Source organism: Plasmodium falciparum (assembly GCF_000002765.6).
Source record: "Plasmodium falciparum 3D7 genome assembly, chromosome: 5".
Lineage (NCBI taxonomy): Eukaryota > Apicomplexa > Aconoidasida > Haemosporida > Plasmodiidae > Plasmodium > Plasmodium falciparum.
In genome coordinates, this window is record NC_004326.2 from 582,501 (window position 1) to 597,500 (window position 15,000).

At 18.9% G+C, this 15,000-nt stretch overlaps 6 protein-coding genes across 6 annotated transcripts in view; 3 read left to right on the forward strand and 3 right to left on the reverse strand.

The window, feature by feature from the left end:
- PF3D7_0513700 (secreted ookinete protein, putative) overlaps window positions 1-1,624 on the forward strand; it is a gene marked incomplete at both ends in the record, with an annotated part of 2,898 nt that extends 1,274 nt beyond the window's left edge. Inside the window, one exon of the mRNA XM_002808642.1 lies at window positions 25-1,624. Coding sequence (XP_002808688.1) covers window positions 25-1,624 — 1,600 coding nt within the window. The remainder of the gene's footprint in view (window positions 1-24) is intronic.
- A 1,232-nt stretch (window positions 1,625-2,856) lies between these two features.
- PF3D7_0513800 (ras-related protein Rab-1A) lies at window positions 2,857-3,480 on the reverse strand (the record flags this gene model as incomplete). The annotated part of the gene is made up of 1 exon (XM_001351660.1): window positions 2,857-3,480. One exon carries the CDS (start codon window positions 3,478-3,480, stop codon window positions 2,857-2,859), a length of 624 nt encoding a protein of 207 aa, XP_001351696.1.
- Window positions 3,481-5,251: 1,771 nt separating this feature from the next.
- On the forward strand, window positions 5,252-6,177 carry PF3D7_0513900 (conserved protein, unknown function; the record flags this gene model as incomplete). The annotated part of the gene is made up of 2 exons (XM_001351661.1): window positions 5,252-5,854; window positions 6,034-6,177. 2 exons carry the CDS (start codon window positions 5,252-5,254, stop codon window positions 6,175-6,177), a joined length of 747 nt encoding a protein of 248 aa, XP_001351697.1.
- A 243-nt stretch (window positions 6,178-6,420) lies between these two features.
- PF3D7_0514000 (tubulin--tyrosine ligase, putative) lies at window positions 6,421-8,269 on the reverse strand (the record flags this gene model as incomplete). The annotated part of the gene is made up of 5 exons (XM_002808643.1): window positions 6,421-6,491; window positions 6,687-7,650; window positions 7,796-7,907; window positions 8,008-8,085; window positions 8,232-8,269. The coding sequence occupies 5 exons, from the start codon at window positions 8,267-8,269 to the stop codon at window positions 6,421-6,423; spliced, it is 1,263 nt and encodes a 420-aa protein (XP_002808689.1).
- Window positions 8,270-8,837: 568 nt separating this feature from the next.
- On the reverse strand, window positions 8,838-13,163 carry PF3D7_0514100 (ATP-dependent DNA helicase UvrD; the record flags this gene model as incomplete). The annotated part of the gene is made up of 1 exon (XM_001351663.1): window positions 8,838-13,163. One exon carries the CDS (start codon window positions 13,161-13,163, stop codon window positions 8,838-8,840), a length of 4,326 nt encoding a protein of 1,441 aa, XP_001351699.1.
- A 1,154-nt stretch (window positions 13,164-14,317) lies between these two features.
- Window positions 14,318-15,000, forward strand: part of PF3D7_0514200 (conserved Plasmodium protein, unknown function) — a gene marked incomplete at both ends in the record, with an annotated part of 2,604 nt that continues 1,921 nt past the window's right edge. The window contains one exon of the mRNA XM_001351664.1: window positions 14,318-15,000. This exon is cut by the window's right edge and continues 1,921 nt beyond it. Within this exon, the coding sequence (XP_001351700.1) occupies window positions 14,318-15,000 (683 nt within the window).

Consider the following 15,000-nt stretch of genomic DNA (forward strand, 5'->3'; position numbering starts at 1 on the left):
ATCATTTTATATTTCTTCTACTAGATTGACGTTCTCCTTTTATTACCCACACGCCAAAAGCTCCGTACTGTACTCTAAGGTGGTTCCCAAAATTAGTTATAACGAAATCGGATTCCTGTTTTTTTCTCCAGACGTTTCTATAAACAAATATATTAAGTGCACTTACCGAGAAGGGAATCATTTCGATTGTGATGACATTCACTTTATAGATGATAAATATTTATTGGATATTACAAAAGTAAGAGGATATTATTTAACCATTTTGTCCAACAAAAAGGATAAAAAAGAGAAAGTAAAATTGTGGTATATTTATAATTCTGTAATTTCCGAAAGCATGCGTAATAATGCTATAAGTTCAGGTAATGAATATAGAGAAGGTAATTTATTTTTATTAAACGATTCTACAGTATTATATAATTACTTAAATGAAAAAGATAGTTATCTTTATTTAATAAAACATAAAGGATCTGTAAAACATTGTACCTTATTATATTTAAAAAAAGAATATGCAAATCCAGGTTTTGTAAAAGAAATTAAAAGAAACCATACAACAACATTAACTAAAGATAATTCTAATAATTATAGATATGTATGTAATATTAATTATGATGATTTATCAATTAATTTAAACGATCGATATTTTATAGTAAGTGTATATAATGGTGTAAAAACAGATATTAGAAGTTGTTTCTATTTTAGTTATGATAATATTTTAGAACCTGTTAATATAATTAATAAAATTGTTAAAGTATATGAATATAGTAACTATTCTATATATGCATTTCATATTAATAAAGATTTAGAATCCTATTTTCTTTTTAATAAAAAAATGGAATGCTTTCTAGGAGATAATTTTTATATATATCTAAATATTAATTTTATAAATACATATAAATTAGATAATTCATTTGATAATAATAATGAAAAAGTAGTTAATTTATATCCAAATAATCTTATTTATTATAAATTACCAAACATTAATTATAAAAATACATTTCTATCAAACGTTCATTTCCCACCATATACAAAATATGTGCAACTCAATGACAAAGAATATATTTTTAAATTACCTTCCTATATTGAAGAAGATATACATACAGAATTACATTTTCTTCAGAAAGTTAATAAGTTTTATAAAAAAAAAACAATTTTTCATAAAGGTGGCCATAACAACGATCTCGTTTTAGGTATCGACTTTTCAAAAAAAACTAATATCTGTTCCTATGGATATTCAAAAACATCATGTGAATACACGCATATAGATATTAATAAAATTAATATTAAAGTTCCTATGAATGACGAAATTACATCTGACATAACATTAGCAATCATATGTCCCGTAAGTAAAAAAAATCAAAACGTATGCTTTCATCATACATATGATAACGGAAAAAAAGTATTAATCAGAGATCATCTATATGATAGAAACGGATATTTAAATGTATATCCTAAAATATATATTTATACACCAAAATTAAATCAAATATATGAAGAATCAAAACTAGTTATAAGAAAAGAATTTATTGAAATCTTTAAAAATAATAAATGTAACTATAAAAATGTTATCTTATGTAAATGTTACGCAAATAATAAGTACTATGATATTACATTTAATTTAATATAGGGTCAAGTAAGCTGTTCCTCTTTTTCTTTCTCACTACAGGTAACATTAGATAGGCATCAAATATAACACACTAGAATGTAAATAAATAAATAAATATATATATATATATATATATATATGTAGACACGCATATAAAAATATTTACATATACATATATATTTTTTTTTTTTTTTATGTATGATTAGTGTCTATTTCAATATTTATACAATATATTTAATATATATTCATAATTAAATTTTTATATCTATCCATTTTGATCAAGTACATTTTTTTCTCTCAATTGTCTATATTTAAAAAAAAAAAAAATTAATAATACATAATTAAACAAATATATAATATATATATATATATATATGTGAACGTTATAGTTTTTTTTTTTTTTTTTTTTTTTTTTTTCATAAATTGAATTTTTTCACAAAGAAATAATTTATTATATATAAATATAACATACATGGTATGATATCATATGTTATGTATATCAATTCATATTTTTTTACATCCAAAATATATATATGTATATGTGAATATATGTATATATGTATATATGTTCATATTATATTTATTCGATGAATATACAAGTACATATCCTTACGAACTGTACAATATTAAGAATAAAATTTTTATACAATTCTTTTATATAAGAAAATGAAAAAGAATCATATTAAAAAGATGTGACATTTTGAATATGTTAACTTATCAAAAAGAATGAAAAATTTACTTTCGTCACATGATTATATGTCAAGAATGATTAAATAATTAAAAAAAAAAATTATTATAATATATTATATTATATTTTTTATTATTATATTTTTTTTTTTTTTTTCTTGGAGAGTCAAGAATAGTTGTAATCACATTAACACTGTGCATAAAATGGATAATTGTAATGATATATAAGAATAGGACATAGAATATATTAAAAAAATAAAAATAATAAATAAGATGAAGGAATTAAAAAGAAACATTTATAATACATACATATATAACTATATATATATATATATATAATAAATAAAATAACATAAGGTGTTAAAATTTAATGAGATGTATATAATTTTATTTGTATAAGTTAAAATGATAAAAATGTAACTATCATATATACATATATATTACATATATGTATTATTGCTTTTTGCTGGTCGTTGTCATATATTCATATATATATATATATATATATATATATATATATGTATATATTTTTATATATATGTATATATATTTTTATGTAGATCCATTTAACAGGAACAAAAGGATTGAGGAGAATTATCATGTGTTGATAATTTAAGTTTTGCGTGATTATTTTTTAATGAAGTAAAATTTTTTTTTTTTTTTTTTTTAATTAATTCTTGTGTTATCATAGTAAAAGCTAGTTCAACATTGGTAGCATCTTTTGCTGATGTTTCAATAAACGATATATTTAATTCCTTTGCTTTATTCTGACCTTCCATTGTCGTAATTTCTATATCATCTTTACAATCTGCTTTATTTCCTACAAGTAATTTACAAGTATCTTCATTCGTATATTTATTTATTTCATTCATCCAGTCATTAATATGTAAAAATGAATTTCTGTCTGTCGTATCATAAATTATTATTATTCCATCAGCTCCTCTGTAATATGCTGATGTTATTGTTCGAAATCGTTCTTGTCCAGCAGTATCCCATATTTGTAATTTCACAATTTTATCATCAACCTTTATTGTTCTAAATCTAAAATCAACACCGATTGTTGTTATATAACTCTCTGTAAAATGGTCATCTGAAAAACGTAATAAAATACACGATTTACCAACACCACTGTCACCTATCAATATTATTTTATATAAATAATCATAATCTCTTGATCTATTCTCAGTCATTTTTTCTTTCTTTAAATACAAGGAGAATAAGTTATATACTTACAAAAAAAAAAAAAAAAAAAAGAAAAAGAAAAAAAAAAAAAAAAAAAAAAAAAAGAAAAAAAAAAAGAAGAAACAAACAAATATATAATATGTATATAATGTATATATTTATAATTAATTATTACTTATAATATATACAATGTCTAATAAAAATATTACGCGAAAAAAAAAAAAAAAAAAAAAAAAATATCTATCTATCTATATATATATATATATATATATAATATATTTTTTTTTTTATTTATGCATATCCCTATTATGGTTGTATTTATACATTAAAAATTAAAAAGAATAACACAAAAAGGGGGTACAATAAAAAAAAAAAAAAAAAAAAATAAATTAAATATACATACATACAAATAGATATATATATATATATATATATATATATATATATATATATATATATATATATATATTTATTTATTTATTTATTTATTTATTTATTTATTTATTTATTTATTTACATATAATCAAAGGGAAATGTCATATAAAATATATGCCACTTCATCCTTACATATATTCAAGAATGTTTCTATTGAAAAAAAAATAAATATTTTTTAAAAGTTATAAACAAAACATTATAATAGACCGTTTCATAAATATTTTAAATTTGTAAAAAATTAAAATTATACATTTTATAATTCTCCACAATAAAACGTTTCAATTTTTTTATACTATATATAATTCCTTTATATTAATATTTATCATATATTATCTTTATTTACGTTTCATTCTGTACAATTATGGTTATCATAAAATATTGGTTCCTCTAATTTTATGTACTCTAATATACACAAATAAATAAATAAATAAATATATATATATATATATATATATATATATATATATTTACATTTATATCTTTCCTATTGTTCTTTTTTTTTTTTTTTTTTTTTTTTTTGTTTTCTTTCTTTTTTAGTTTTGTAAAATTTATCATAACAAATTGTGATATTATATTATTCATATATAAGCCTCATTTATATATTAAATCGTTTTATAAACCTTTCAAAAAGATTTACCATCATTTATTAAGTTTGTAAATAAAAATATGCTTAAAAAAAAAAATATATATATATATATATATATATAATAATGATAATAAATAAAAATAAGCAAATATATACATACAAATACTATTTTTTTTTTTATAAAATATATGCTTATGCATAATTATAATACACATATATATATTATTTTAAAAATAGTAAAAAATTGATTACTTATATATATATATATATATATATATATATATTTTTTTTTTTTTTTTTTTTTTTTTTATTCATTATCTCTTAAAACAAATAAGTAGATATATAAATAGGACTACATATAATATATACCTATGTAAGAACCTTAACAAAAAAGAAATGTGTGTACATTAAAAGGTATGATAAGGTAATATATACATATATAATATTATATACAATTTCTTTTATTTTTTTTTATTTTGCCTAATAAAAATATAATATTAATTGATTAATTTTTTTTTTATTTTATATATATATATATATATATATATATATATATATATATATATATATATATATATATATAACAATTAAAACATTTATTTTATTATATATTATAAATTATTTTCTATTTTTGAGATCCAAATATAAGTTACATATATATACATTTATGTTACAAATGTATACGTAAACTTTAAGATAAAAAAAAAAAAAAAAAAAAATACATAAACATATATCATATATTTATATTTGTATTTAAGATGGTAGATAAGAATAGTTTGCTTTTGAATGAAAAAATTCGATTTGATAAATATAATGAAAATGTTGAAGAAGAATATAAAAGAAAATATAATATAGAAAACAAAATAGATGAATATTTTGATGATAATAATAATAGTAGTGGTAATTCTTCTGTATCTTCATCTTCTAGTACATTAAGTTATAAAAAAAGAAAAGAAAAGTTATTTTTATATAAATATATATCTCCATTTATGGATTTAGGAAAGCGCTTTTATTCATCATTAACATTAATGTATGAACCGAAATTATATCACCTGTCCATATTTCTAACAACTTTATGGGCATATAAAAATATCAAATGTATAAATAAATTGTTAATTCATAAATATAATGATATACATTATCAAATTACAAGACCAGATTCTTTAAATGGTCGACGAAAGGCATTCAGAATGTTAGCACTTGGTGGTTCAATAATCCCATGCTTCTTTATTGCTCTTTTTATTTACGATATGAAGAAAGAACAACCAAATTATATATTAGTGAATAGGTCAGACATTCCATCCGAGAATCGTACTAATCATATAATTCCTTATACATTAAAGAGAAATATATCTCATAAGGTAAGAATCATACAATATATTGAGACAATAAAAATAGTTCCTTATGAAAAAATATATATATATATATACATATACATATGTATGTATGTATGTATGTATGTATGTATGTATGTATGTATTTTTATTATATTATATTATATTATTTTTTTTTTTTTTTCCCAAACTCCACCCTATTTCAGATATTACTATTAAAGGAAAAAATTCTCTTTTTTGCAAAAGATTTAGCTGAAAATAATAATTTTAAAACGTTATCGAGGGAATACCGTAAAAATATGAATAAACGATTATATAAACATTATATTAAAAAGGGAGATATTAATTAAAAAATATGCTACATTATATGTACACACATATACATATATATATATATATATATATATATTACATTTATATTTATATTTTTTTTTTTTTTTTGTAAAATTTTTTAATTAATTCGAAATATATACATATATATATATATATATATATATTACATTTATATATATATATATATATATTTTTTTTTTTTATGTGATATCTTTTATTATACAAATTAATATTTCTATAGTTTGCTTTTAAATATTAAATTAAACATTTGATTTCGTCTTAATATGTTTTGCCATTTTTTTTAAATGTTCTGTTCCAGACAAATAGGCTCCTATGAAAGGAAAAAATAAAATATATATATATATATATATATATATATATATATATGTATGTATTTTTTTTTTTTTTTTTTTTTTTTTTTTTTTTTTTTTTTTGTTATAGCTAGTTTTTCTGATTTGTTCAGGTTATTTTTATAAATATTTAATTTTTTTTTTTTTTTCTTTTTCTTTTTTATGATGTGCTCTACCTAAGTGTGAATGAAAATTGTAGGGATCCAGATTACGTATTTTTTCCCCATTTCTATATATACAATCAAAATCTCCAATTCTATCAATTTGTGGGATGTCGTACTTTTCAATATTTATGAGAGTCATCAATTCATCCAACAAATTAAACTTCAGAGTATAATCGTCTTTCGTATTTGAAGAAAAGGAAGGAGATGAATTGACTTCAATTAACCATGGTTTTAAATTATTATCAATAAGGATATCAAATCCATATAATTCGAAACAATGTTTATCATTAATTATAATTTTATGAACAGCTAGAAAAGATTGAATAATACATTCTTCTATATTTTTAATTAATATGGTAATATTTTCATATCCATAACGACTAATCATATATAAAAACAATTCTCGAACAAACCATTTCCCTCCTACTGTATCATCATAACCTTCTGCATTTTTTTGTATGGATACATTGGTTAAATGCATAGTAACATCATTCATATTAGTTTTTTCATTTTTAAAATATGTATGAGAAAATCTGGCAAAGCCACTTCTATATATATATATAGTTAAAGGGTAATAAGATAATATTAAGACGTATAATCTTATATCGAATTTCTTCCCACCTATTAATAAAGGGTTGGATATATATTCTTGAACTATATATTGTTCAGGTTTTTCCTTTTCTTTATCTTTATCATCATTAATTTTATTTTTATTCTGATAACTATTCCAGTCTTTTATTTGGGAAATTTTATCAAATAAAAATATTCCTTTCCCTTGAGACTTTCCAATAGGTTTCATTATCCATATGCGATTACTTTTTTTTTTATATTCTTCTGAAAATATTTTATATTCTAAGGGTAAAACAAATGTCATAGGAGTAATATCTAAATTTCTTATATCATCTTCGTTTTTTGTCTTTTCATATTGTTTTTTCAATCTCTTTATATTCTTGGCCAGTAGGTCTTTACGAGTTAACTAAAACATTGTGTGCACATATGTAAATGTCTACAATATGTATATATTGTTATTTATATAATTGTATAGTAATTTTATTAAAAAGGAAATATATACATAAATAAAAATATATATATATATATATATATATATATATATATCTTACTTCGTAATAATTTCTATAGTGATTAACATATTGATCACTTTTAAAACATATAGTATCATAAACTTCATTTATCCAATCCTTTTCAGACCAACATAAATTCCAGTCCGTTTCACTTCAAATATGTATATATATATATATATATATTATATATATTTAAATATATATTTTAAATATACATATATATATATATATATATATTTTTTTTTTTTTACTGATTTGTCAACTCCCATTTTCTATGCAAAAATAAGTCAAAAATTGTATTACGAAAATCAGTTCTAAATTTTACAACCCTATTGAAAAAAAAAAAAAAAAAAAAAAAAAAATTTCAAGTTATAATGTAATAACATATAATATATTTAACATAGAAGTATATGAAATATACACATGGTAAATATTTTATAACTATATTTTTATTATGGAACAAAACAAAAAATACTTGTTTGAAGGAAACAACTCTCTAAAATATATAGACATGCTTTCTTATCATGTATTTAAGTTTAAAGTTATGACACAACAAATAATAATAGGAAAAAAAAAAAAAAAAAAAAATGAATACACAAAAAATTAACATTTAATGAATATCAATTCATTCTTAAAATAAAATGTACGAAAAAAAAAAAAAAAAAAAAAAAAAAAAAAAAAATTTAAATGTCACATTTAATAAATTAATTAATATACAATTATAATAAAAAAAAAATATATATATATAAAATAATTATGTTTATGATAAATGAAAATATTTACACATGAAATTGTTATATATATATATATATATATATTTTTTTTTTTTTTCTACATGAACGTAAAAATAACAAAAAATAAGGTATAAGTACACATTATATAAAAATATATACATATATATATATATATATATTTATATATTATAATTATATTTTTGTGAGCGCAAATATTTATAGAGAATATAAAAAAAAAAAAAAAAAAAAAAGACATTCAAAAAATTAAAAATTTTTCTTTTTTGAATATATTTTTTTTTATATATTTTTTTTTATATATTTTTTTTTTTATATATTTTTTTTTTTTTTTATATATTCATTTCATTAATAAACCTCGAAACAGTATTTTTTTCAGAATTATTATTTTGAATGGAACATAATAAATATAGTAAAAATTTGGCTCTAGTAATTCCCACATAAAAAATTTTCCTTTCTTCAATAATATCTTGTTTACTATCAACAGCTTGTGGAATTTCTCCTTCTGTTACATTTATAATAAAAACAACTTTCCATTCTAATCCTTTTGCTTTATGTATAGTTGTTAAGGTCACTTTTTCTACTAGCATCTTTTCATGTACATTATTTTTAAAATCATTAAGAAAACAAAATAAACAATCTAAACATGACTGTTGTAATAAATTTGGTTTATAATCAGTTGTCATTTCTAAGAATATAAAAATATTTTGTATTTCATTATATTTTAAATCTTTATCTCCTATATTAAATAATAATTCTAGATCTTTTTTTATTCTTATTTCATTCACAATATTTACATCCAGCATGTCACTATTGTTACTACTATTATTACTATTATTATTATTACTATCATTACTATTATTATTATTATTATTATTATTATTATCACTAGATATATATTTTTTTGTGTCCTTACCCTTTTCTATAAATTCTCCAAAGGTACGTTTTTTCATATTTCCTTTTTTGTCTTCAATATTTGTTGAATAACTTTTGTCAGTTGTAGATAAATTATTAGTATATGATACCTCATCATATATATTGTCCTTATTTTTTTTATCACCATATATATTTTCTTTATTTTTAATATCACCATATATATTGTCCTCATTTTTATTATGACCATATATATTGTCCTCATTTTTATTATGACCATATATATTGTCCTCATTTTTATTATGACCATATATATTTTCTTTATTTTGATTATCCCGTTTGACCCTTTTTTCTATCACCTCCTGAGAACACAATTTCTCGTGCTCATCCGTTTTCTTTTTATTTATTAATTTCAGTTCGTCTTGTGCATTACGGCTGATATAATTGTTTCCTTCCATTTGCTCGCTACATTTATTTTGAGGTGCATGTAATTCCATGGTATCATTCCTTTGGTGAGATATGGTTTCATTCATAATATTGTTTTCCTTCTTTTCTTCGTCCGTTTTCTTCTGTATTTTGGCTTGTAACCTTTTTAGAAAATTTGTTTTTTTTAAAACTTCTATTACTAAATAATAGACAGAATTAATATGTGCAGCAAACTTTAAGAAATAATTAATACAAAAGAAAAAATCTACAATGCTCTTTAATTCCTTTTCTGTAAATATATTTAATACACGTAATGATGATTCTTTATTTATTGTTTGTCTCTTTTTTAAAATAAATAAGTGCGTAATACTTTGAACACATGAAAAAAGAGATAACTTGTCATTATTTATTCGTTCGTGTTTATGAATTTTATTTTGTTGTGTTTTGATGTGTACAATATCATGAGAATACTCCATTAGAATATTGGATAAATGTTGATTTGTTTGACAGCTTGTTAATTTATCTATTATTTGTTTTGTATTTTTCATATTTTTTATTATTTTAAAAGCTTTTTTAAATATGATATTATCATCTACATTTAATAAAAACCTAAGAAATGTAATTAATTCAATAATTTCTTTAGATCCGAAAAAAGCTTTTTTTTTGTTTAATTCTTTTATAGGTATTTTAAAAGTATCGATATCGAATATATTATGAAACTCTTTCATATATTCTTCATATTTTTGATTATTTTCATATATATTTATTTCATCGTTTCCAATAGGTGAATTTTTATATACATGATTTGTGTTATTATTTTGTATAATTTTTGTATTGTATTCCTTTTGTTTTATGAGATGATTTTGTTTATCATTTAAAAATTTGTTGATTAAATATTTATATGCTTTCTTCTTAATATCCACATTATGTATACTCTTTAATGTTTCTTTTAATGTTTTGTTAGTTCTACATAAAATGACAAAGTCTCCATATTTATAATTATAATTTTTTTTTAAATAAATAATTTCTGACAATATATAAGAAATTTCATCAGATGGTGTCTTGAATGCATGGAATTGAATTTTATTTCCTTGAACATTATTCGTATAAAGTTGTTTTTGTATTCTACATGTTCTATTATTAATAATAAGATTTTGAGAAACTCTAACAATTTCTCTTGTACTTCGAAAATTATTATTTAATTTAAATAATAAACAATTACAATCTTTTAAAAATTTATAAAATACATTAATATGAGCACCACGAAAAGAATATATGGATTGATCATCATCACCTATGACCGTAAGACTTCGGTCTTTTAAATTACATTTTTTTTTTGTTTTGTTTTTTTCATTACAATTATTGTTAAAAAAGGTTTGTTCATTTTCTATATCTAATATTTCATCATTGTTACTATATATATTTTTTTTATTATAATAAGTATCGTCAATTTTGTTAAGAGCGTATTTTTTTTTCTCTTTTTCTATTTTTACATATGAATATGTGGACGATGCAGATGAGCTCATCTCGTCTTGTTTATATGATAATACGGTTTGTGTTTTTATTTTTTGTTGATTTATAAAAGTATTTGTTTTTTTTGTTTTTTTGTTTTTTTTTTTTTCTTCTTCTTGTTCTTCTTCTTCTTCAGAGTGTTTATGTGTTGCTTGTTGGTTTTTATTTTGCATAAGTATGTTATTACAATGTTTGTCAAAATATATTTGATCACAAAGTTGTTGATCAACTTTATGTTCATTAAAAAAGTTTTGAACAGAGTGACTGTATTGTTTAGATTTATATGTGGACATGGAAATATTATGATTATCTTTAATATCTTTATTTTCCAAATTTCCTGATGTATATATTGATTGATCTAATGTAGAAGGAACATTATGATTAACAAAAAATTGTAAAATATTAAATTGTGTTGTGTTTGTATCTTGAAATTCATCACAAAATACATAATTCCATTCTTCTAGGATTTTATTTCTTATATCTGCATTATCTTTCATAAGACGATAAGTTTCAATTAATAAATCATCAAAATCATAATATATATTTTTAGCTTTCTTAAATATTTTTTTATATTCTTCATAAAACATTTTTTCTACATCATTAATTTCTATTTTTATATTATATAATTCTATATATTTCATTAGTTTTATTTTTTTTTTTAAGAATATAATATTTTTTTTTTTCAACACACTTTGTACTTGTTCATTTGCAAAGTAATCATTTGTTTGTTCATAAGAATGTTTAAAATTGTATAAATAATTATAAAACTCATCATCATCATCATCATCCTCATCATTATTATTATCATCATTGTTTAAAATATCATTTTGTATATCATGCTCTTCTTCATAGAATTCTTTTTCTTCGTCTTCTTTTATTTCTGCGTTCTTCATGCAATTAATAAAATAAGCTAATTGGGATGGTATACCTTTAGGTTGGTTACAATTCCCACAATTATTAATATCATCATCATTATTAATATTATCATCATTATTAATATTATCATCATTATTAATATTATCATCATTATTAATATTATCATCATTATTAATATTATCATAATTATTAATATTATCATAATTATTAATATTATTATAATCATTTTTATTTTTATTATTAATATAATCATTTTTATTATTAATATTATCATCATTATTATGCGTGTTAATTTTATCAGGGTCACAATTTTGCGTACTAGCCTTGTTACTCTTCCTTTCAAGGATAGTACTAAATCCAGGCTGAGTACCTTTAGTCTTGCTCATCATAGAAGAGTAAAAGTTATTAAAAGCTAATTTAATAATATTGGTGTTAATAAAATCTGTTAATATTTTAAAAGTTCCTTTATACTTATAAAGGATATATCTACAAAAAGAATGTATAGTTCCTATAAACATCACAGTATTAAGTACTTTAAATATACTTTTATTCATTTTATTATTTAAGGTACATTTATTTTTTAAACTAAAATTAATTTTATTATTTTTATTATTAAATAATTTCTGATTTATTTTATTATCTACACATATATCTATTAAACAATTTATCTTCTTCATAATTTTATCTTTTAAATCGCTAGCTGCATAATTAGTAAATGTAATACAAACGATAGACTGTTTTTCTTCGATAATACTTTTTATAATTCTGGCTGTTAATGTAGATGTTTTCCCAGATCCTGGACATGCTATAATACATAAATTTACATTCATAGGAATTTCAATTATTCTTTGTTGTTCCTCAGAAAAGTTATTAAATAAAATATTTTTTAAGATATACGTGCTCTTACTTTTCTTTTTTTTCATCTCTACAGATGCTGAGCAAATGTTTTTGCCCACCTCATCTTCATTCATTATCAATCAAAAAAAAAAAAAATAAAAAAAAAAAAAAAAAAAATATAAATATAAATATATTATATATATATATATATACATATATATATACATATATATATATTTTTATTTATAGATAAGTATATTATTTTTTTATTTTTTATTTTTTATTTTTTCTTTTTATGAATATAAAATGTGTATATAACTATGGATATAAGTAAATATGAACAATCGATATATATTTTATTATACGTGTTATATTTTAAAAAAATATATATATAATAAATTATATAAACACATATTAAAAGAAAGATATATATATATATACATGTGAATTTAAAAAAATAAATACACAAAAAGGGTTATTTGATATGTACTTATATATATATATAATATATGCCTTTATTTTTTGTTATGTAACTTTCATTTCATATATTTAACCATAGACATAATACATAAAACAAAACATTATTTTAATTATATGAAATCATAAAAATAAAAATAAAAATAAAAATTGTAATTCTTTAATATTGTATACATACTTTTGTATAAAATGCCTTTTCATTTTTTTTTTTTTTCAAATAAAAAGAAAATTTAATCAAACAAAAATATATGCGTAATTATGTATACATATTATTATACATATAAATAATATATTATATATATATATAATATATTATATATATATTTATTTATATCGCTCAATTTTAATATATTTATATGTTGTAAATTTTAATTCAGAATACACATATATGTGACATATATTAAGTAAGGTATATTTATATATATATATATATATATATATATATATATAATATATATGTATATATATATATATATATATATATAATATTTTATGAAATATATAAATAATACATATATTATATAAATACATATATTATATAAATACATATATTATATATATATATATATAATATATAATATATGCATAATTAATATATGTTAAAAATATTCTTAATTTTATTTAAAAAAAAATTTTTCCCTTAGAATTTATTAACATATATTATACATATATTATATTTATATTTATATTTATTTATTTACAATTTTTATAAAGAAGCAGAAATATCATATTGAAAAAAAAAATAAAAAAAAAAATAAAATATATATATATATATATATATATATATGTATATATTTTTTTTTATATATATATGTTTTTATATGTTTGTGTTTTAATTTTATTGCTCTATTTCGTTTTGATACCCTTGGAGTCGAATTTTTTTTTTTTTTTTTTCAGTTTTTTCTTTATTTATATTAATAATGTTAGTATCGCAAGGATCTGTTCTTCTAATTACAAAAAGAATACATACATGTATTATAGAGCTGATTACAAATCGAACAAGATAAGTGAGGTTAATGTTGAACATAAAAAAAGAGAATCTGTATATAAGATAGTTAATAATTTGTCTTTGAAGAATAGTAAATGGGATGATATAAATTCATACAAAATAAATAAAGTAAACAATAAATATATATATTTATATATACATAAAAATCAGAAGAAAAATATATTTATAAATACAAAAAAATTGAATATATTACAACAGAATATAATATTATATACATTACAAAATAATAATAATAATAATAATAATAGTTATAAGCACAACAAATTGGTGTATTATAATTTTATATTACCACATTCCAGGGGGCTATACAACATAGGAGGGCATCCTATAAAGAACATATCTTTTCAATATATTCATGCTTACATTTTTCAAAAGATAAAAGGGTATTACTACTATCCATTTATGAAAAACATCAAAAAATTTATTTATGAGGATAGGAATTGTAATAAGAATATAATAAGAATGAATGTGCAAAAAAATAATTA